Source organism: Xenia sp. Carnegie-2017, unplaced genomic scaffold (assembly GCF_021976095.1).
Source record: "Xenia sp. Carnegie-2017 unplaced genomic scaffold, XeniaSp_v1 HiC_scaffold_1, whole genome shotgun sequence".
Classification (NCBI taxonomy): Eukaryota; Metazoa; Cnidaria; class Anthozoa; order Malacalcyonacea; family Xeniidae; genus Xenia; species Xenia sp. Carnegie-2017.
In genome coordinates, this window is record NW_025813402.1 from 1,734,981 (window position 1) to 1,759,012 (window position 24,032).

Genomic DNA, 24,032 nt, shown 5'->3' on the forward strand with positions numbered 1-24,032 from the left:
TTGGAAAGAAAATTGACAACTTTACACAACTAAACTTACCCTTCAGACTTTCTACTCTTGAACAGCGTTTATTTCTCTAGAATAGATCAAAATCATAAAGCGATCATTTTGTAAAGCAACATTCCTGAACACAGCATACATTAATATTGTACACGTTGACATAGATTTCTAAATAAACATATATACATATAACTCAAGCAGAAGAACATGAACAAGGATTGACACTAAAAAAAACTGTTTGCCAAGTATAAAAAGTACAAATCATACATTGAGCAATTTTAAGATATACTATCGACAGCGTTCGTTGACATCTTGAATGAGATTACTACACTTAATGTTTTGTTGATAGCAAATGTAGAAACTGGTTGACAATGCATAAAAACATATAGAGCAATAGAATCCAAATACATCAGCAACAACTACAATCATTACTTATGGATTTATACCAAAGCCGTTTTCGCAAGCTTTCTTTTAGTTGTGAATGATGAGACTTTTTCGTTTCTTTATCGAGTAGAATTCTTTGTAAAGCACCAGATAGGAGCACGTTCTTTGTTTTCACGTTTTTCTGCATGACTGAATGATTTAAAAAGTTCAAAAGGAATGAAAATAAAACATTACTAAGGCATCTCTATGAATTACTATTCCACTGGAATTCCGCCATCTTTCTATGTTCCATTCCATTTAGTCACGTGACTGTAAGGAAGTGTCAGTGAACTCCATAACGTCATCAAGATGTTTTTACATAAGGGAATTGTTGACAGTATAAAACATTTTCTGTCTTTAAAGTGGTTATATCACAAATTTTAGCCCCCCTTTTTTATGAGCTTAATCGAAAATTTGGATTATTTGAAGAACTATGACACGTCGCTGGACTTAAACAGATAAATATAAGTTGCTTAATTATGCCTCCAAAGTCGGGTACTATTTCATAATTTTTACGACGCCATATTGATACTTGTGACGTAGATATTGAACACGTCTGTTTCCGTCAATATAGCTATATTATAGAAGGTGATTTTGTTGTCGTTTTTTCTTGTCTTAAAACAATAATGACAGTATTTTCAATAAAATATTAAAAACAAGTTGTCCGGAAAGTATGGCCTCAAATCAGTGCTCAGATAATTTGAATCTGATGTCTGAATGCATCTGATTCGAGCTCGGAATCCGTGGTTTATGTCGAGCATTTAAACGACTTCGCATATGACAATGAACCGCTAGCAGGATGTGATGAATGCATACCTAGATGATCCCGATAGAATTCTCCCTGCGACATTACAACAACGAAGGATGGCGTAATTCCAATTTGGTGAATGGTGTTGTTGTTTTCTCCTGTTTGTACTATACATAAAGTTACTTTATAAACCAGAATGTCCCACGTTTCAGGTGTAATTGTCAATGCTGTCATACCGATTTGTTAGAAGGCGCATTAGAGTACAGATGCTGTAAGGAAATTGGACCAGCTTTGCAGAAAGTGACATCGATGGCAGCATTGAGAAAATATCATGCAGCATGCCAAATTTGGGCCTTTAGTTCATGAGGCTGTCCTTGAAAACGTCGGGCCGGTATTGAGAGATAGGAATGGACGTGCTTATCGCCGCCAAGCATCACATCATTAAATATGTAAGATTGTAATGAGAAACAATGTTATAATCAACATTGTTTCATCAACACAATTAGTCCAACCTTGATTTACTTCAGGTACTTGAGAGCTGTGGCATACAGATGGTTGATGCGATGGTTTTGTGGGTCTATGGATGGAGAATACTCGGCCTTTACCTGCTTGTGTTTACTAATTTTATTCGGAAAGCATATCCAACAGGTTACATACCATCAGAGGGGCGATGATGGAATAGTCTTTTAACTTTGCACTGTAGAGACTGTTGACCTCTTTTGTTGAGTTTGGAATGGCTGGAAATATGCCTAGATGAAAACCAAATAGGAGATACATGGATGCACTATATATTGACATGCAGTTTAATGGTTTGAAACAAAGAAAAACAAACAAATTGTAACTACTGAGAGGTTAAGCTGAAAGAATTAAATGAAGGAATATCTTTCATTGTCAGTCTGGGAAAAAGACAAAAGAAAAATATATGGAATTAAATCATAGCATAAATGTAAAATGGAAAATAGCAAGCCGTTCAAATGGCGAATCGTTTGTTTCCCAGTGCATATTCTAAACATGCTCAGCTTCATCACTAGTAGATGGTACTTCCTCATTGAGAGAACATGTTTCCTTCAGCGATGGCTTATGAGAGTATGCCGAATAATCTACAAAACTTATATCGAATTTATGACAAAAGAAAAATTAACATAAACAAGCGTAAACTTACTTGTCTTCGCTTTCGATCGGTTATTTCGTCCTGTAATGGTTCAGGAATCCAAGCCACGTCAATGGTTGGGTCAATGGATAGCATCTTTCTTCGACCTCTTTGAGCTGACTACACGCTAAATTAAGGTCAAACAAGATCTTCAAATGCGCAGAACACAGACACGAGGTAGAGGAAGCCTCAAAACCCGGTCTATGTTTTACGCACAAAATTTAACCATTTTCTGGCGGCTCTGTTTCTTTAGGAAACAGATGCATCGATGTTCCTTCGGGTTTTGAATCATTGGCGCAACTAATTTGATTAGGTCCGCTTAAAACATGCGCAGTTTCTCCGCTCTTATTAAGATAACTAGTAGAATACGCCATGTTGATATATGTGTTCAACTTTTATCACAAGTCATTAGCATACCGATCAAAACGTTCGCAAAAATGCTGAAAATCGTGATTTTGAACGTCCGTAAAATCACTTTCACCAATCCAATTATAATTGCAGATTTAAATCACTGAAACAAGGTCTTTCAATTTAGCTAATAAAAAAGAGGGGCTAAAATTCGTGATATAACCACTTTAAGGTCAAATTTACATAATAAACGTACAGAAATGATCTCTCACATTTTTCAACTAATGACCATAAAACCCAATGACATGACATGACATCATGATGGTGTTTTATAAATGTGAATTCTTAACCCCATTTAAAAGTTGTTTCCACGATATTAACATGCGTAAGGTAAGTTTTATTTACAGTTTTTGAAAGAATGTCTAAAGAAAGTCACTCTATAATTTCAACAAAATAATCTTCATTTACAACAACACCATATTGTCAAATGACTCACAATGAATGAGTTGTCGACATTCTTTCATTTCTATGTAGTGAACGTTTAATATATAATAAAAATAACCAAATTATCTGACCATACATTTGTATTAAAAAGTAAACCATCATCATAAAGTTCGTTCAGAGATCAAAGGTTTCTCACTTTGGTAATTTCATGTAAAACAAGCGACCATCCTTACGACAATCAACATCTTCGTGATATTCTCAATTTCATCACAACTTTGACAATGTTACAGTGTTGTTCTCTTCAAATATAAATTTGAAAGTTGACGGGAATCATAGGATGAAAAAGATCTTTACTTGACATTACAAAAACTAATCTCTCTCTCTGTCCGTGATATTTTTACATAATCATAAACTGACAGTTTTTCCACGGTTAAAACAAAGGATATGGACAATTTTTTCTGCAATATTTTTGAGTTCGTTGTTGATACCATAAATAACTGTCCTTTTGTGATATAAAGAACTTTTTATGTTGGTTTTAAGTGATATGTAATGTTAGTAAATACGTTAGATTAATATAATTACAAAGGTTGAATCAGTGGATTCTTTCAGGAAGATTGAGTTTAAAAAATTTAATTCCGCATCCACCATTTGTTACTAAAGCTAAAGTTGCTGTTTTTGAATGAATAGTTGTATTAAATTTAATATTGAATAAATCAGTACCTAATTGGTAAAATTCAGCACATATTTTACCACTCTTTAAATCTACAGCAACCATTTTGCCAAACGATTCACCAATGAAATATGATTTATGTACGATTGTGCGAAACCGTAATGATCCATTGATATTATGCAAAATCGTACTCACGTCATTGTTTTTATGCACATTAATTACATAAATGCCAGTTTTCTGGTAGACATTGTTGTCTCCAAACAGGAATGCAATAACCGCTTGGTTACTATCACTTATAAAGAAACTGACTTTAAGATAAGTAAAATTTCTCTGTTTCCAATCAAATTCTTCACCAAAAGACGTTATGGGCATTTCTGCAGTGTGCCAGGGTTCCAAGTAAAGTTCATTGTTGTCATTTCCCCATTTCCATAATGTGTATTCTGTTTTGTTTGCAGTTAAAATAACAGAATTATCAGGTGATACAGCTGCTGCTTTAAATTCAAAACTATTGACAGGAAGTCTTTTGTTGTATTGTATCACACCTTTGGTAATTCTAACAACTTGAACAAAACCTTTATGGTCTTTACAAACTAAGACATCACCAAATGTTAAGATTTTCTTAGGTTTAAATCCAATGTTAACACGCTTTGCTTGAGTAGAAACTACAAAATTTTCAGATGAAGTTGATATCTTCATAAGATGATCAGAGCCATCCCATATCCACAGTAAACCATCCGACCACCAGCATCCTTTTGCATTCCAAAGGTGTATTGGTACAGTTTGAATAATAGTGCAACGTTCAATGCTCCAAATATGAATGTTGACGTGGTCACCAACAGCGAAAGCAGCAAAAAAAGATCCATCCGGTGAAAAACAACAACATTTAATTTCAAATTTCTCAAAGATAAATGAAGGTCTCCAAAGATGATCAGTTTTGAAAATTTTAAGCTTGGAAAAATACGGCACAACGTAAAATTTCTTAAACGAGATTGGATGGACTTTTTTAAGAGTCCTACGAACACATGGACACCTGACATTTGATAAACGAAACTCGATTTCTTCTTGCTCGTTGTATTTTGTCAACTGAGTGATTTCAGAAAGCTTTCTATTCTTGCTTGTATGATAAAAAATACAATCACGATAATGGTGGGTTGTCTTTGAATTTAAAGATAGTGAATACTCATTTTCGCTTGAAAATATATCGATTGCCTTTGGGAATTGAAAAACATACGAAGTGGTTTTATCGGTGCATTGTAGTTTTTGGTAATCAACAACGCAGCGTCGATCAATTCTTTGCAAAGTTAATGAATTCCATACAGTGAACACATCTTTAGAAGAGTTTCCATTATATCTTGCTGTAATAAACAAACCAGAATCTAAGAAAGAGCAATGATTAACGACATCATTTGACTGTAAACATAATAACAAACGTCCATTGTTAACGTCCCACAACTTTACTTCAGTAGATTCATCACTAGTTACCAGTCTATTTCCGGTAGGTGAAAAGGAGCAACAACAGATGTTTCCACGTACAAAAGCAAGTTTGTTTGATATTAAATTGTCATACAAGTCATACACGGACTCAAATTCATCTACATCATATATAATATCCCAGTCATAGGTGTAACACAGGGACATAAATGTGTATACATCATCCCTATTATCCAACCATGAATCATCGAGTGCAGTGCCTAGAGTGCATCGTTGCTCAAATTTAGGAAGTTCAAAAATAGATATTTGACCATTTTCATATCCTACAGCAAGAAGTGTTTCATTGGACGACACACAAAGAGATGTAACGTTAGCACGCAAGGAGACAGTCAAATGATGATGGTTTGTTAAATATGTTGAGTCTAAATCCTCAAACCAAACAAACTTTCCTTGTTTCAATAAATCCCTTGCCAATAATCTTTTTTCGTTAATGCCCTGAATTCTGTTTGCAACAATTTGTAAATAAATTAAGCTTTCATCAACCATAAATGACACCATTCTTGTCATAAAGAAATGAAATAGTACTTCCTCAAGTAAATCTTTTTTCAAGAAAGTACGCCACTCCTTAATGATTTCAAACAACTCAGATTCAATGGTATACATGTGAATGTCTTCCACACACATTAACCTCGCACAAACCACTTTGACATCTACTGCCCAGCTAAAGTCAACATTTTCGCCACATTTTGACATATGATAGATTCCATTCTTCAAAGCATATTTAATCATAGCAGTGTTTATCTGATCTTCAAAAATGTTCATCGACTTGATTTGTTCAAAAACTTTCTCACAAGCATGCCATAAGAACTTATGACCATTTTTTGGATCAACTGTAAACTCATGCTGTTCGTAACCATCTGATTTCAACCAATCAATGAGAGATTTGTGATACACGGTTAAACAATCTTGGTAAACTGGCAAAATTTGAGATGACAGTTCAATGATTTTACTGCGGACTTCAAACTTGATGTCATCAGAAAAACCTAAATAGCTAAAAAGTAAAGTTAATGGTAAAAACTCCCGACAGGCAGCCAACAATTCAAGAAATTGCATGAAAGTAGCTTCTGAGATAACAGAATTTCTGGGACTTTTCTTCGTTAACAATTCTTTTGCTCTTTTGAATTGCTTTGCGTAAACACCGCTTAACCCACTAGGGATCAATTGGTGAATGTTTTCGTAAGTAAGCTCAACTTCTTCTTTCTTTAAGCTCAGTTGTGCGTGATAAGCGTAAAGAAATGATCCCTCACATTTTTCAACTAATGACTGAAGAACATAGGGATTTCTCTGCACAAGATCATACAACTCATGTCTCAAATACTTGTGCAGGTCTTTTTCGTTGTTTTTATCGCGAGGATGAGTTGTAATTTCCACAGGATTCATGTCTTTCAACTTCGTTTGAACAGGAAGTTCTGGACGACTGGTGATGAAGATTTTAATCCATTTAGGCAGTCGGTGAAACTCGTCTGCAATCAATTCCAACAATTCACTTTTGCCATCAACTTGGCTTTCATCTAAGGCATCAATAACCAAAAGCATTGGTTCATGATCTTCCAATGAATGCAATGGATTATTTAATAAAACAATGAAAACATCGTTGACTGATTCTTCTAAATGCTTTCTCTGTAATTCTTCATTCAGTTTACTTTTGAAATTTGGTATTGTATCACACAAGCTACTAGCCAATGATTCTATCAATATTTGAGGATTTCTATAATTTGATATATTATATCTGCAGAAATGAGAAGCAGCAAGTTTGTCCTTTTTAGAATATCGTCGACACACCTCAGCAGCAAACACACTTTTACCAACGCCAGGACCGGCAATCAAAATCATGACATTAGAAGCATCTTCACTTTTATCGTTAAACCAAGTGTTGAATTTTTCAAATAACCATTGTCTAGTGCCTTCAAGGTATTTCTTGTAAAGATCTTTTTTAAGACCGTTGAAATTACACCTTCCAAGCTTTTCGACATCTGAATATGTTTTGCCTTGCAACATTTGCTTTATCTGTACAACATTTCTATTCATTACATTCACATCTTCTTTGATTTTTTCAGTGACATCGATTAACTGCTTTTCTTTTTTATACCATTCTTTCAACATTTCAAAATATTTTGCCTCATCGCGACTGAGGGGAGATTTCTTCACTTCATCTATTTCAGTTTGTTGAATACCCAGACCAACCAATGCTTTTGAGATTTCCTGCCACAAATGCTCAAACTCATTGTCATTTACACTAGTTGTAGTTATGTGACCGTACACTTTGTTTCGATAAAACTTTATTCTTGCAATATTTGCTGAGATTGAAGTATCTGAAGAGGAAGAAAGTTTATTCCATCCATCATGTGGCGCTGTTAGACCACATATATTTCGCAATAAGACAGTCAATAATGTGATGTCAAAGTTTTCAATGTCAGGGTCACCAACTGACGGGTAAAGAAGATCCCATTGCTCATTCTTGATGACATTAAATTTTAAAGATTTTAGTGTCTTCTTTGTAGAGGGATCTTTAAGTTTGCCAGCTAAACTTGATGGCTTTAATAAAGATTGCAATGTTGTTTTTAAGGCCTGGGTTCCTTTATTGATTAAAAGTTTACTCAAACGAGTAAAATTTTCCTCAATCTTTAAGTTTTTATGTGGCGAAGCCATTTTTTATTCTAGAAATGAGGAATAAGATTGTGAAAAAGGGACAATTTGAAATGTACAAAATGTTCACTAAAGTTAAAAGGATGAATTAAAATATGAACATAATAGCTCAACATAAGACTTTTAAAAAAGCCATCACAATAATAAAATAGAGAAGGATTTATTAATAACGTTTCGTCTTTAACTTAAGACATCTTTAGATTATTTGACTTAATTTATATACACGAGGTTTTAAATACAAGCATTAAAACCTCGTGTATATAAATTAACTCAAATAATCTGAAGATGTCTTAAGTTAAAGACGAAACGTTAACAATAAATCCTTCTCTATTTAATTGTTGTGATGGCTTTTTTAAAAGTCTTATGTTGTGCTATTATGCTCATATTGAAGATTCGATTTCCGCCTGGCAAATCTCTGGATGAATTAAAAGTAGTACTACAAGTCATTTATAAAGACTTGTGTGCTTCATTTCTTTCTCTCGATAAAAATTGTGTTCACTGCCTAGTGACATGACCCAGTAAATGATCTTACATCAAGGCATTAAAATAGTAGACTTGATATAATGAAAAAACACAAAAAATCATAATATTTTTGCCTGCTCGGTGTGAGAGGCAGCATTTACCTTGCGATAGTAACTCCTAGTTGATAAATAATATATCTTATTTGTCTAACAATCGTGTGGTGAAGAGATACGTCGTTCTTTTAACAGGATACATCAAACTGGTTTGCTGTGTTGTATGAATATTTGCTTAGTAACATTTTGATAGGACTATATTGCTAATGATTTTGTTCCAATTTCAATTTTTGCTAGACTGCAGTTTAGCGGACACCCGAAGCGCTTAGAACCGCGGGCTCGTTTTTGCTTGAGATTGTAGAGTATGTTTGGGTCCGCGTCCTTAGCGTCCGCTAAGCTGCAGTAGTCCCCTATAGGTTATATTTAACGTCTATAATAACCAGTAAAGAGTATAAATGAATGATATTTTCAGCTGCAAGGTTTTGACTATAGTCACTAAAACAAAGTGCAGATTATACGCTCTAAAGCATAGGTATTTGAAGAACAACATACGTATTGACTTTACTTAAAACAATTCTGTTCGTGATCGTTCGCATATGCGATCATCACCGATGACATAGACGAGGATATCACGACGAACAAACACTGCCTGCCTCACTGCGACTCTTTTTCAGTGTGGCATAGTGGTTAGCGGCGCATGCACAGCGACTACCCAAAAAAGTAAATAGTGATAAATTATATTATTGTTATAGTACAGTATAATTTGACGTCTAAAACAGCTCCCCCCCCCAAAAAACTGTTATTGATTCCCCAAATTTTAAATCCTAGCCACATGTCTGCTCATATTGATAACACTTAAAGGGTGATTCCGTTTGAATATGCTACGAGAATTTGAAAAAACTTAACAATTGATGAATGTCCTCTGCATGATGAGATAACTTAAGAAAAGTACAAATAATACACAAATCATTCATTACTTTTTTTATAAACTCCAATTTTGCAATTTTCATGTGTCCAAATGGAGAGCCCCTATTATATTACAGGCCCAAGGCAAAATGCCCCCTTTCCTATCACCTCACTGCGGGCCTGGCCTGACAGTCAGTGAAATTTCTTGAGTTTGTGTTGTTACACGATTTAAATCAAGTAACTAAAACAGTTAGACACGTTGGAAAACAAAACAAGTATCTTGATTTCAGTTTCTCAGTGTACATGCTAAATCAAAGTTCATCTATGAATAAATTACGTTCAAAATGAATGATGATAAAATATGTACGTTATCTGGCGTTCATTTTGACCACTGGAACCTAATCTTTACTTTACATTTGTACATTGTACTGTTTACTAAAGTGTAATTATATTAAAAAATAATGATTGATGATGAAATATATACGTTATCATGAGTTTATTTTGACCCTTGGAACCTAATCTTTACTTTACATTTGTACATTGTACTGTTTACTTAAGTTTAATTATATCTAAAAAGAACTGTCACATTATGACATGGCTTTTGTGAATATCACGCGCATCACTGACTCAGAATTATTTATTATCAAACCTTTTCTTCGTGTAAGAGCCGCAGTTTTTTTAGTGGATAATTTGAAACAAAAAATGAAACCTACTTTCCAGTCGTGGTATTAATAATAGCTTTAAAAGTCACTTATAGAATCATTCAAGCGATTTTTATTAAGAATGGAAATAAACATTGATTCTATTAGCAGCTACCGCAGAGATACCACGAGAAATACTACGCATGCGCACATTGGTCATTCTCTATCTTGCTCACCGCCATTACAGATGGCGTGTTTGGTCATATACGAATATTCCATAAAATAATTTGCCATCCTGCAGTGTAGAACGACAAAAAAGTTTCAGAAAACAATACAGGACAAAACACCTACATAACCACTGAGTTTGCGCGGCCAACTCTATTCAACAACATATGGCACAAGTCAGCGAAGCAATTGAGCAAGCCGACGACCTGACGCTCTTGCATAACCATCCTAATCCGACGCTGTTGGGCTTATTAGGAGACGTGAATGTAGACGATGAACCGTAACAGAAACGGTCTCGTCTACAAGGGAAAATGAGCAAATCTGGCGGTGCCGGGTATAAACACCCTGCTAAAGCCAACAACAACAATCGCCTAGAAGAAGGAAATGACGGGAGAACCACTTTGGACGACCTTAACAGGAAATTCGATCAACTTACTTGCTTGATGAATACTTTTGCTCCTGTCGTAAAAGAACTCAAGCAAGCTTATGATGCTGCACGCCAAAGGAACGATGGTGATGTTATGTCTGAAGGTGAAACTGATGACGAACACTCAACCATCGGGGCTGCTGCTGTAGTTGAAGATACAGCTTCAGCTCTAGCAAACCAAAGCGATGCTTTGGTAGATGAGCTGATTTACGAAGTGACTGACAATGAACCGACAGACCAACCATTGCCAACTAAAATTTCTAAAATCTTGACCAGCATTTTGTTCACTGAACTAAACGAACTAACATTATCAAAACGGAAGGAAGGGGTAAAACGCCCCAAAAACTGTGATTTGTTAAGAGTTACAAAGGTGAACCCAGAAATTTGGGACATTGCTAGGAAATCCACACGTAGCATGGATGCACGTCTACAAAAATTACAAGAAGCCTTAATACAAGGCCTCATTCCGATTTCCCAAATTGCGGGATCGATTAGTATCTCTCTTGGAACAAACCCTACAGCACCTGCACCGACACCAGAGGTTATCAGGGATGGGCTGTCCAAATCTATTGTGCTTCTCGCTTCAGCTAATCATGATCTGAACATGTGCCGCAGGGACTTGTTCAAAGTTGACCTTGATGAAAATTACAAGGCCATCTGTAGTAACAAAGAACCTGTTGCTGCAGAACTGTTTGGTGATGATTTAAAGGAACGCCTGAAAACAGTAAAAGAAAGCAAAAAGGCTGCACAGCAGCTGACAAGCCAAAAACGGAAACGCAACGATCAACGGTCATATAATTCAGCTCATATAATTCCAATGCGCCTTTTTTATTCCAACGTTGGGGCGGTCATTTACAAAACCGACCCCAACGACGCAACTATTATTAAAACCAACCCAAGAGGAAAGTCGAGACAGGGAAAAAAACACTAAGAAAGCAGTGACTCCTATTCTCGGTCATGTAAGTTTTAGTAAACGTGGGTGTAGTACTTCTATCATATCTGGGGGAGACAATGTTTGTAGTAGAGTTGCAGGCCGGATACAACAATTTATTGGCAAGTGGAGGGAGCTAACTCACGATCCTTCCATTTTATCAGCTGTAAGCGAATACAAGACTGATTTTCTAATAGACCCAGTACAGTTGAAACAACCCCACTCTATAAAAATGTCTCCGTCGGAAGTTCAAAATGTCGATCGTCATGTTACAAAATTTCTAGAGAAAGGTATCATTGTTACAAGCATGCATGAACAGGGCGAGTTTATCTCCAATATCTTTCTTAGACCAAAGAAAGATGGATCTTTTAAAATGATATTAAACCTAAAAGAGCTCAACACATTTGTAACATATCACCACTTTAAAATGAAATCTATCCATACTTGTACTCTGCTCATGCGACCTGGGTGCTACATGGCATCCGTTGACCTTAGAGATGCCTATTACTCAATACCAATACACATAGAGCATCAAAAATACTTAAAATTTATGTGGAAAGGTAATCTGTACCGATTCACATGCCTTGCTTAAGGATTATCTTCCGCTCCACGTTTATTTACAAAGGTACTCAAGCCTTGTATACTCTAAGCTGAGGGAGCTTGGGCACATTTCTAGCGGTTACATTGATGACTCTTTTTTAATGGCTTACTCCTGTTCAGAATGCGCGCAAAACGTACATGCCACTCTACAATTGTTTCAGAAGTTAGGATTTCTACCCTTAAATGATAAATCTGTTACAGAACTCACACACATTTTACAACATTTAGGATTTGTGTTAAATTTAATAGATATGACTATCTCTATATCAATAGAGAAACACAACAAATTATGCGACATTGCCAGGGGGTGCTAAAATCTGACTCTCCTAGCATACGGGAAGTGGCCAAGCTAATTGGTATGATGGTAGCTGGTTTCCCTGGCGTTGAATATGGCCCACTGTTTTATCGTGATCTTGATAGGGACAAAAAAACAGCCCTTAAGTCTAACAGGGGTAACTTTGATTCGACATTGAAACTCTCTCCTTCGGCGCTGGAGGACTTATCTTGGTGGATTAATAATGCATATGAGTCCAAAAAAAAATCTGAATCATGGCATGTTTGACCACGTATTGTATACGGACGCCTCTATTAAGATCTAGCCCACACCCACGATAAAGTAAGGACCGATAATACCACGGCGCTTGCATATATTAACCACATGGGGGGCTACCACTCTCACCATTGCAATAAAATTGCAAGGGAAATCAGGGACATATGGTTAACTGTCAGCTATATCCCTGGGAAACTTAATGTGGTGGCTGAAAAAGCTTCCACAACATTTGATGTTTCCAAAGAATGGAAGCTTGATACTCAATTATTACCTGAAATAACATAATATTTTGGGACCCCAGAAGTTAAGATGTTTGCTTCTAGACTAAACTATCAACTTAAACCCTATGTCTCGTGGAACCCAGATCCACAGGGGTGGGATGTTGACGCTTTTTGCATTGATTGCAGTAAATTCTTTCTTTTTGCTTTTCCACCCTTTAGTGCTATATCACAAGTCTTACAAAAAGTAGAAATGGCCCAGGCACGGACAATTCTCATCGTGCTGAATTGGCCAACTCAATCCTGGTATCTGATGCTGGCAAGATTAATAATTCACCGACCCATTCTCCTACCCAAAAACAAAAGCAACGTGAGCTTACCATCCAATGAAACAAAAGAACATCTACTCAAAGGAAGACTGAGACTGATAGCTTGTCTCTTATCCGGAGATCACTCTCAAGTAAGGACATTTCACCACAGGTTCAAGCAACAATACTTTATTCCTGGCGGCCAGGAACACAAAAACAATATCAGGTGTACTTAACAAGTGGTAACTCTATGCTAATAAACGGAATGAAGATCCCCTTCATCCAACTTTACAGGTAGTTCTAGACTTTTTCATTAGTTATTACTAAAGGAATTCTACAATTTGTACACATTATATGGTTCAGAGATATATGAAGGGAGTGTTCCATTCTAGACCAGCACTACCATGATATCAAGTGACCTGTGACACCTCCATTGTATTAGAGTATTTAAAGACATATACCGCAGAAGAAGACTTAACCCTACAACAGCTAACTCAGAAGTTGGTAATGCTTTGTGCACTAGTCACAGGGCAGCGTGCCCAATCACTCCACCTCATGAACCTCTAAACTGTAAAGAAGGAAGAGGACTTATACACCTTCCATATCGACCAACTTGTCTAACAGTCTGGACCAACACGCATTCAACCTACTTTAGTGATACCAAAGTTCCCTGCCGATCACCGACTATGTGTTGCCTCAGTCATGGAAGAATATATTAAACGCACTGCTCCCATTCGGGGTCAGGAAAATCAACTATTTCTTAGCACAATTCGACCTTTTCATAAAGTATCAAAGTCATCTATATCTCGTTGGATAAAGGTTGTCATGCAAGCTGAAGAAATTGATATAGAAACGTTCAAACCACATAGTACACGAGCCGCAGCCACCAGTAAAGCAAAGCAATGTGATGTTTCGATAAACTCTATACTGAAAGCTGCAAGTTGGAAGACTGATTGCCTGTTTTCATCGGTTTTACAATAAGAACGTTGTGTCTCAATGTCGCGATGCGGAGTTTGGGAATGCCATTCTTTTAGCGTCCCAATAAGAAGGATATTGGATGAGAATTCTCTTTAGTTGAACTTGGCAGGGAGTTCACAACACATATACTTGCATGTATTGTGCAAGAGATGGAAATACTTTAAATTCATGTTTGTTATTATTTCTGTGTATGTTTGACACATCTCCAATTAAAATAAGTTTATAACTTAATGTCGTATTTGCGTGTAGGCATGAATTGTGTCCACATGACTTTCAAATCTCGTGGGATCTCTGCGGTAGATGCTAATAGAATTAAGAAATTGAACGAGACTTACCTGAAGTTGAAGTTCGATTGGGATTCTATTAGCATCTACAGAGCAGAGATTATACGCCCACCCATCATGTTACTGCCTTCCTGCATATCGTTCATATGCACATTTAGGCGGTTCATGTGGCTACTATCTTTGAAATATGACCAATGTGCGCATGCGTAGTATGTATCGTGTTATCTCTGCTCTGTAGATGTTATCAGAATCGCAATCGAACTTAAACTTCAGGTAAGTCTCGTTCAATTTCCTAATTTTTTTACATTTATACTTCATACTACGCATTGCTTCGGTATCAAATTGTTAAGTTAGAAATGTAAATACAAAATCTCGGTTAACTTACGTAAAATTACCTTTGTTTTAGAAATAAGACTTCATATACGACGATCATGAGGACAAAATTATGCTTGCTTTAGTTCTTTACATGTTACGTACCTAACAAAAGATGAGAAATTTAATATAAAAAACGCGACTACATACATATTAGTTAAAAACGGTGATCATAATTCATACATTATTGAAATATCAACTTTTTATCCATGTGAGTTTTGTTACATAAACACATTTAAATAACGAACAAAGATGAAGAGTGAGTCAGGATCTCCTTCAACAAACAATATTATTCTATAACTAAGTATACATCACTGACTAAAAACATTTGTTGTAGAAATAAAAATACATAAATAAGAACCTCATGCAGAGTACATAATGACATTAAGATTAGTCAAATTCCAAAGGACTACTGCTAAATCTTATAAAGTTTCACAAGTTTTAACTCAGGAATAGAGGATCACCTATCTAAGACAGGATTTGAATGCCAATGATTAAGACACGATTTTTGAAATTTTAAATGGATTTTTCCACTTCGTTAATCAAAAATTACTTTCGACAAGTTAACTTCGTTTTAGAAATAAGACTTTATATAGATCACACGTTCGTCATATATAAAGTCTTATTTCTAAAACGAAGTTAACTTGTCGAAAGTAATTTTTGACAAAATTATGCTTGCTCTACTTCTTTACATGTCACATACTCAACAAACGGATGAGAGATTTAATATAAACAACGCGACCACAGAAATATCAGATTAAAAAGGGCGATGAAAGTTGATACCTTATTGTAACATCAATTTTTTATCCTTGTGAGTTTTGTCACATAAACACATTTGAATAACGAACGAAGATGAAGAGTGAGTCAGGATCTCCTTCAACAAACAGTATTAAAATACATTAATGACATCTGTGTAGAACATTCTAGTTATATAACTAAGTATACATCACTGACTAAAAACAATTGTTATAGAAATAAAAATACATAAATAAGAACCTCATGCAGAGTACATGATAACATTGAGATTAGTCAAATTCCAAAATACTTCTGCTAAATCTTATAAAGTTTCACAAGTTTCATTTCAGGAATAGAGAATTACTTATCAAAGACAGGATTTAATTTCTAATGATTAAGACACAATTTTCGAAACTGTGAATGGATTTTTTCCCTTCATTAATCAAAAATTCCATACATGTATATTCTTGCATAAGTCAGTTCATATTATAAAAAACCTTTGTTATTGAATAAACCATTGTAAATTATAAATACATGTCAAACATCAACTGCACGCAATTATAATTACTTATGATCAATAAAAACACTGTAGATACAACAGTAAAGGATGCAATAAAAGTAAACCTTAAGACTGCTAGATAAACAAGATCAAATTATAATTTTAAAATCTCACTGTGTTGCATGAATCAACAATTTACAAAAAATACATTCGGATGCGTCTTTCTTTGTGTAAATACATTCTTCCTGTGTTTAACATTTGCTTATTTTTCAAATTTTCTTACTTTTAAAAGAAATGGTTTGCTGTATACAACTATCAACATTTTGCTAGACACATAGAGATTAGTCAAAAGTGGCGTAGGCAAAAAATGAGGTGATGCATGATTGGACATGCTATTCCCCCTACATAAATTTTCACAGACTCACATTTTTTCCATAGACAAGTATGCTATTTCAACTCTCCCATACCTTTGAACAGGTTTAGCTTTCCTTTACCATGCAGCTTATTGTCAATAGTTAGAAAGTTAGTGTATGAATTTAGATATGATTTCTCATGCATGTTTAGTCATAGTTTATCGAGATGCTGCTTTAGCTAATTTGTTTTGTCGGTAATGAAGTTCTAAAATATCGCTTAATTTTTCTAAACTTTCCGTCGTTTTAGAAGTAAGACCGTGTGAACAAAATTATGCTTGCTTTAGTTCTTTACATGTCACACATACTCAACAAAAGGATGAGATATTTAATATAAACAACGCGACCACATACATATCAGTTAAAAAATGATGATCATAGTTCATGCCTTATTGTAACATTAATTTTTTATCCATGTTAGTTTTGTTACATAACACATTAAAATAACGAGCGAAGATAAAAAAATTAGTCAGGATCTACTTCAACAAACAGTATTATGAAACATTAATGACATCTATGTCACAGTATAGGGAATATACAATAGGTCCATTTCGTGTGCAACTGACTGCTGTATATTTAATTAGATTCCTGCCTGCCGTTATTCATTTCATTATTCCAATTCGTCAAAAAAAGCAATTGATTGGCTGCCACTATGGTAATCACATGCGTAATAAGATATGTGTGACACGAAAAATTTCAGTTGAGTATCAACTCTCTAACACAGGATTTGAATGTCAATGCTTAAGATACGATTTTCGAAAATGCAAATATCTTTTTCATTTCATGAATCAAAATTCCATACAAATAGATTATTGCATAAGTCATTTCATATTATAAAAAACCTTGTTATTTAATAAACTATTGCAAATTATGAATAATTCTTAAACTCCAACTACACGGAATTATAATTACTTTTGATAAAAAAACACTGCAGACACAAGAGTAAAGAATGTAATGAAAATAAGATAATGCTTATCTCAGATAGCCAATATGAGATATCTGTCAATGCTTTTTAAAGTTAATAAAATAAAGAAGGATTTATTAATTACGTTTCGTCTTTAAATCCTTCTTTATTTTATTATTGTAATGGCTTTTTTAAAAGTATTTTGTTGGGCTATTATGTTCATATCTCAGATGTGTAGTAAAGATTAGAAACACATTGTAGTTGAGTCTCAGTAGGCAAATTTAAAAGAGTAGTGGTACCAGTAAGGGAAAAAACACCCACAGAGCGCATTTACGATTTCAAAAAATGAATGCTTAGAGTGAGTTAAATCATAGTATAGGAATATACAGTAGGGCCACTTCGCTGTACAACTGGCTGCTGTATATTTAACTAGGGGCTGTAGCCAAGCCCGGTAGCCGGGATTCAGCAAAGCGTTAAAACATTTTGGCAAATGGAAAAGATTAAATACTTCACAACAAAAATCTTATTTGAGCAGTTTCTCTGTAAAAACTTTGCAAATTTACAAGACCTTTAAAATGAAGACAAATAATTTAGATTGTTTTGAAAATTACGACTAAAATGATTTATGACGCTTAAGAAGGTTGTAAATTTTGCGTTTAAAGCTTTAACTCTTTTCAATGACTTAAAATCATTTTACGCTTCACTGAATCCCTGTTACCGGGTTCATGTGAACAGGCTCTTAGTTTACTGGCTATCTTTGCCATATCGTCAATCCTATTGGTCACATAATGCAACTTACTCGCTGCCAATATGGCAATAACATGCGTAATAAGATATGCGTGGCACGCAAAATTCAATGGAGTGGCTCTACTAGAATATTGGTTAATTTATGCAAACTTACATTTGACCAGAGATGTAACATAGTAATTTTCTTAGTAAATATTGATGTTATGCAAAGTTTTCCTCCATGACCACCCCTAAGTGAACCTTCTAAAATGTCAAGAACTTCAGAAAAGTTATTTCTTTTTTTTGAAAGTTAAAACTTTGTTGATATTGCAATTTTAGTGAGGTGTCGAATTCAGAATTTTCGTCCTGATTGAAAATTGGCCCATGTACCATGTTGTTTGTCGTGGTCATTTTACATCTTCAAGTTGAGATTACTTGGTAAACGAAGTGCATACAAACTCTTATACAAGTAGTTCTTGACCACTAACTCCTTCATTACACGTTTGTAATTGATCATGCGGCGTTCATAAATTAAACATTTGTTACTTTTTTAAAACTTGACGTTACTAACGTTGCTAACATCCATCTCATTGTTGCTAATACGTAACCCTGAGTTAGCATTGCTTAGTAACAAAGTGTTGCACGAGTCTACCACAAAGACACACTATGATTCACCAATACCAATTTAAAGTCTAATCTCTAACGATAGAGTCTCACGTTTTCAAACGTACTTCCATATTTGCTAAATTTCAACATTCTACGGTCGTTTACTGCATAGAAACAACAGCTTCCATTACTTAACTTTATAAAAGGTTATTTTATGCATGCGTAGAAGCACAACACAAAACAGAAATACACGAACGCAACCAGAAGTAAACTATTTTGAGTTTACTCCATAAATTCCATAGTATTTCTAATTAAAGTAGTATTTCTACCCTAAAACATGGCAGACAGGTTATACTTTGTAAGACTCTTTCGTAACTTTATTTTGGGTTGTAATGCTCACCTCGAAGGAAGTTCAGATCGGGATTTTTGCGTTTTTCGTATTGATTCTCTTTACCATACTACGTTGCGATTTTCTGAAGTATTCCAGCTTGAAGAGGCTGTTTTGCAGTTAATCACAAACGCAAAAGAACTTTTAAATGTCGATGTTCATCATGATATTAATCCATCTTCTTCATTGAGCCGCGCTCAAATTTTCAATGGCAAACCAGGGCGACCAATGTATGAAGTAAACGAAGATATTCTGCGTTATTTTTTGGATAAGCGTTTTACAGTGAAAGATACGGCAAATCTTCTGGGAGTCAGCAAAAGAACCATTGAAAGGAGGATGAACGAGTTTGGTTTATCAGTTTCTAATTGTTATTCTGACGTTAACGATTCAGATCTCGAGTTGGTCATAAGAAACATAACGAACGAGTTTCCCAATCTTGGCTGCAAACGTATGTCAGGATTGCTGTTAGCAAGAGGTTTGCGAATTCAGCAGGACAGGATTCGTGAAATGATGCGAAGAGTTGATCCACAGTGTACATTGTTTCGTGCTTTGTCTCTTAGAGCAGTGCACAGACGTAAATATCATGTTACTTGCCTCTTATCATTTTGGCATGTTGATGGCAATCACAAATTGATTAGGTGGGCTACTAAAAAATACCTATTTTGGGGCGTAAATTAATCTTAGTTTTGCATACAAATGTGCTTATAGTTTCATATTTTTAGATGAAGATTTGTGACTCATGCAGGAATAGATGGCTATTCACGTTTGCTGGTATTTATTCGCTGTAGCACAAACAATTGAGCTTATACTGTTCTAAGACTATTTTTATCAAGTTTGTCTCAATATGGACTGCCATCCAGAGTAAGAACAGATAAAGGAGGTGAAAATGTTGGTATTGCTCAATTTATGTTAAACCACCATTTGCAAGAGGACCCGGTCGTAGCAGTCATATTACTTGAAGAAGTGTGCACAACTGATGGATTTAGCGCTTTGGCAAGATCTTTTGTTGGTTGTACAAGTCTTTTTATCATTTATTCTATCATATGGAAAGTAATGGAATATTGGATCCATCAAATGAAGAACATGTGTTTTCATTGCATTATGTATTTTGTGCAATTATTAACGGAAATTTGGAAATTTTCCAGGAAGGTTACAATAGATCTCCCATAAGAACAAAAAGAAATCTATCACCTGAACAGCTATGGATTCAAGGATCCTGCTTAGCCAATAATTCAAATGACCATATACAGCAGGTATTTTTATGCAATAACTCATGGCTTTACTTTTAGACTACACTTTACATTATAATGATCAGAATGGATCCAAAGCTAATTGATGTATGTTAAAGTCAAAATCTAATTTAATGTTCAATTCACTAAGGTAAACCAATAATTTCCACCCACCTTTACACAAAACTATGCATGTCATAAAACAGATCAGCAGCAAGTGATTGTTCCAGAAAGCAACATTTCATTGAATGAAATAGATCTTGATGAGCTGCAAAGAACCATTAATCCTTTAAGGCCTTCTAATCATAATGGTGCTGACATGTACATTGAGGTGCTTCAGTTTGTAAAAACCAGACTGCACCAGGAAGACAAGTGACATTGTGAACTCACAAAAGAAGAAAAGCTACTTGACCTATTGTTTGTTGGCGTCAATTTAGATAATACAAAAGAAGATATGTATGGCAAGGAAGGCTATAAATTTTTCATTATGTTGAATATTCAAACATTTTAGCAGAAAACGTTTTTTAGCACATAAATGCTGATGCACTGCCAGAACAAAATTTAATGAAACATTAACATATTCACTTTAAGTCTTTAACTATAAAAATGTTATCCAAAACAAAGAATAAAAATATTTCAATTTTGTGCATCATCCATATTAGCTGTAACAAGCTATGTTATTGCTGAAAGAAATGTATAAACTGTTCCAAGATCAAATATTGGTAAATCCTCTTGAACCAAATTGCAAAGCTCTATCCAGTTTAACTTTCAGTTCATCAAAGTTTTCATAACATGGAAGAACTAACAAATCAAAACAAGTTCTACTTTCTGGGGGCAGATTATAATATTTTGTTCCGCCAAGTTTGAGATGTAGGATTGCACCATTTGCAAGCAGTAAATGCTCAGGTGCAATACAACTTTTCAAACCTCATTCAATGCAATCCTCGGGTCAATGTCAGGTATATCCACAACTTCTATTAAAGGAGTCTCATCTTTGTCACATACCAAATAATCAACAACTACTTTAGAAATTCCAAATAGTGGTGATCCAGCATGTAGGAAAGAATGTGCAATAATTCTTCCAATGCACTTATAGAAGCCTGTACTTCAAAAGTGAGTTGGCTACAGGAACTTTATGGTCATTTACTCAAAACAAAAGTTTTGGGCCTTTTTTCACCATCCAGTGGAAAACCATCAAGAATCATTTTCATTACTAGGCTGAAAAATTCTTGCATGGGACCACTGCCAACTGAAGTTTCGTTTTCAAACTTTACAATGAACCGAGCACACAACTTACTACTGTGATTCTTGTAAATTCCCAAAATGTCATTGGCAAAGTCACTTGCCATGCGGTTGAAATAAACTTGAAAAACTGGACTGTCACTGACAATTGTAGCATCTCTATACTCTTCAATGACTGTTTTCTTTTGTTCTTAAATAGAAAACCAGTCAAATGATTATTGTAGCAATACAACCCAGCAAGTATTTGCTAGACTAAGCTTACCAATATCACAACTTCTACACATAAGTACAACATGCAAAAATCACAATAAGCATGTTCAACTTTGTTCATATTGAGACCAAATTGTGCTGCAGGAGCATATTGCCAGTTAAAACAACAAAACTATATCAAATCATTTACAACTCGTTTCTTTTGAAAATAATTTAGATAAATGCTGCAATTATGATGCATTTATGAGTGTTTAGCAGCATGTATGTACCTATTAATTTCTTCATACCTTCTTGCAGAAGAACTGCTGTTGCCTGTTGAAAATTTTCTGAATCTGAGTCTACACTATCAACAACACCATAATTAGGCATCTCCTCTTTAAGCGCATGCCCGTACTTTACAAGACGAGGGGAGTGCAACACTGCAAATCAACTCCATCATTTAACCATATAAAAAATCATTACTCACTCTTTCAACGTTCAATGGCGTACTATGTAGTCTAATGCTGTCTTGTTCTTTGGTTTTCTTCAACTGTTTCTTGAGGCATTTCCTCCTCCGTTTCATTCAAACATTTTGACGATTGCTGACCATCTTGTTCGTCCTCGTCTAAAAAATAATACGGAAAAATTTTTCACTTGTTACTCAAAGAATGCAAGCTGTTGGTCCATACGAGTTAAAGATTCACACGAGCTATATTGCAATATGCGAACTTTTGCTTCATATGAGCTTTTGGTTCAAATGAGCTTTTTTAATATGCGAGCTTTAGCTTACCATGAAATATTTTCCAATCTTATAATTATCTTATAATGTAGAAGTTCAGACTCAGAATTATATATATATCATTCAGTATTGTAGTAATTGTACTGTTGTTCGAGCCTCGAATTAAAATTAATACCGATGAAGATGTACTCTGAAATACCTTCCATTATGTTCCTTTTTCAAAGCCATCCAAAAATTCATAGCTTAAAATTAATCTTGAAGTGACTTTTATTGTAAATATTTAAAATTAGGTTTTGGTATTGTTGTCCGACGACGTTATTTCCCATCCTTCAGAATGCCATTATATAAAATGGCGCTGCCTACGACCATAGCAGACTGGACTGAACGCGTTCTCTTCAGGTTTCTGACTTCAAGCAAAGCTGTAAAATTGTCGAGGACATTTTCGATCACGTCTGAAAGTATACCTCGGTCTTCTAAAGCTTTAGTTTATTCAGAATATGGCGACCCAGTAAGGTTATCAGGTAAAAATATTCCTGTGAACTGTGAATTTTACCTTGAAAGTGGTTGAGTTGTTCTGTAGTCAGTGCCGACGATTTTACACATGGCAATTCATGCAAAGATTTAGTGCTAGCTCCTACACATGCATGTCAATTTTATTATCAATATAAAGAAGCACTCCACATTAACAAAACTAACCCTGACCTCAATGTTCAAGTTTTTAAATTCAATACAATATTTATTTTATAATACGCTCGGACGCTCCCATTAATTTATCTTATTTCCTTATTATTGTTGTAATTTATGTATCATATTACTTTTATATAAACCTTGTATTGTTTATTATTTCACTTATACTGAAGATGGCATCATGAGATGTCGAAACATGTCTATTTTAAAAACTCGTGTATATTAACTGCGCATTAGCAATAGTGCTTCTACGAAATTATCAATAAATTATCCAAGTTCTGGAGAGGCTGTCTCTGTCTGTGAACATACTGCAACCCTCATCTGGATCTGCCACTGATTTCTACTTTGATTTTGTAGTCTACAAGATTATCCCTACCAGAATTCAACAGAGAAAGTGTTTTTCTAAAAATGTTGGCTTCACCTGTCAATCCAGCTGATCTGAATGTGCTTCAAGGTGGGGAGTGCAATTGATACCATTATATGCATGCCTTCCCCCCCTTGAAATTCATAGTCCGTCACTTTTTTTTAGGATTGTATCCCATCAAACCTTCCCTCCCTGCAGTTGGTGGTAATGAGGGTGTTGGGAAGTGTTGGCAGTTGGTGATGATGTGAAGTCTGTCCGTGTTGGAGACTGGGTATTAATGGGAAATGCAGGACTTGGTATTAGCCAATCATATGAGTTAACTTGTTAGACTTTTTCAGCAAATAGTTTTATTGTCTTTGATACAAATTTGCAAAGGTAGTTGGATGGAGATGAAGATATTGAAAGAGGATGATTGCATCAAAATTCCAGTAAAAATGGT

General features: G+C 35.0%; 2 protein-coding genes and 1 long non-coding RNA gene across 3 annotated transcripts; 2 read left to right on the forward strand and 1 right to left on the reverse strand.

Annotated features, from left to right (window-relative positions):
• The first annotated feature begins 595 nt into the window (after positions 1-595).
• On the forward strand, positions 596-3,004 carry LOC124437445. The gene is made up of 3 exons (XR_006945689.1): positions 596-788; positions 1,723-1,725; positions 2,902-3,004. It is a non-coding gene; the product is annotated as an uncharacterized LOC124437445 (long non-coding RNA).
• A 358-nt stretch (positions 3,005-3,362) lies between these two features.
• Positions 3,363-7,923, reverse strand: LOC124443403. The gene has a single exon (XM_046993925.1). The coding sequence runs from the start codon at positions 7,921-7,923 to the stop codon at positions 3,706-3,708; it is 4,218 nt and encodes a 1,405-aa protein (XP_046849881.1). The 3' UTR covers positions 3,363-3,705.
• Positions 7,924-10,518: 2,595 nt separating this feature from the next.
• LOC124443514 lies at positions 10,519-11,565 on the forward strand. Its single transcript, XM_046994004.1, has one exon. The coding sequence runs from the start codon at positions 10,519-10,521 to the stop codon at positions 11,563-11,565; it is 1,047 nt and encodes a 348-aa protein (XP_046849960.1).
• The last annotated feature ends 12,467 nt before the right edge of the window (positions 11,566-24,032 follow it).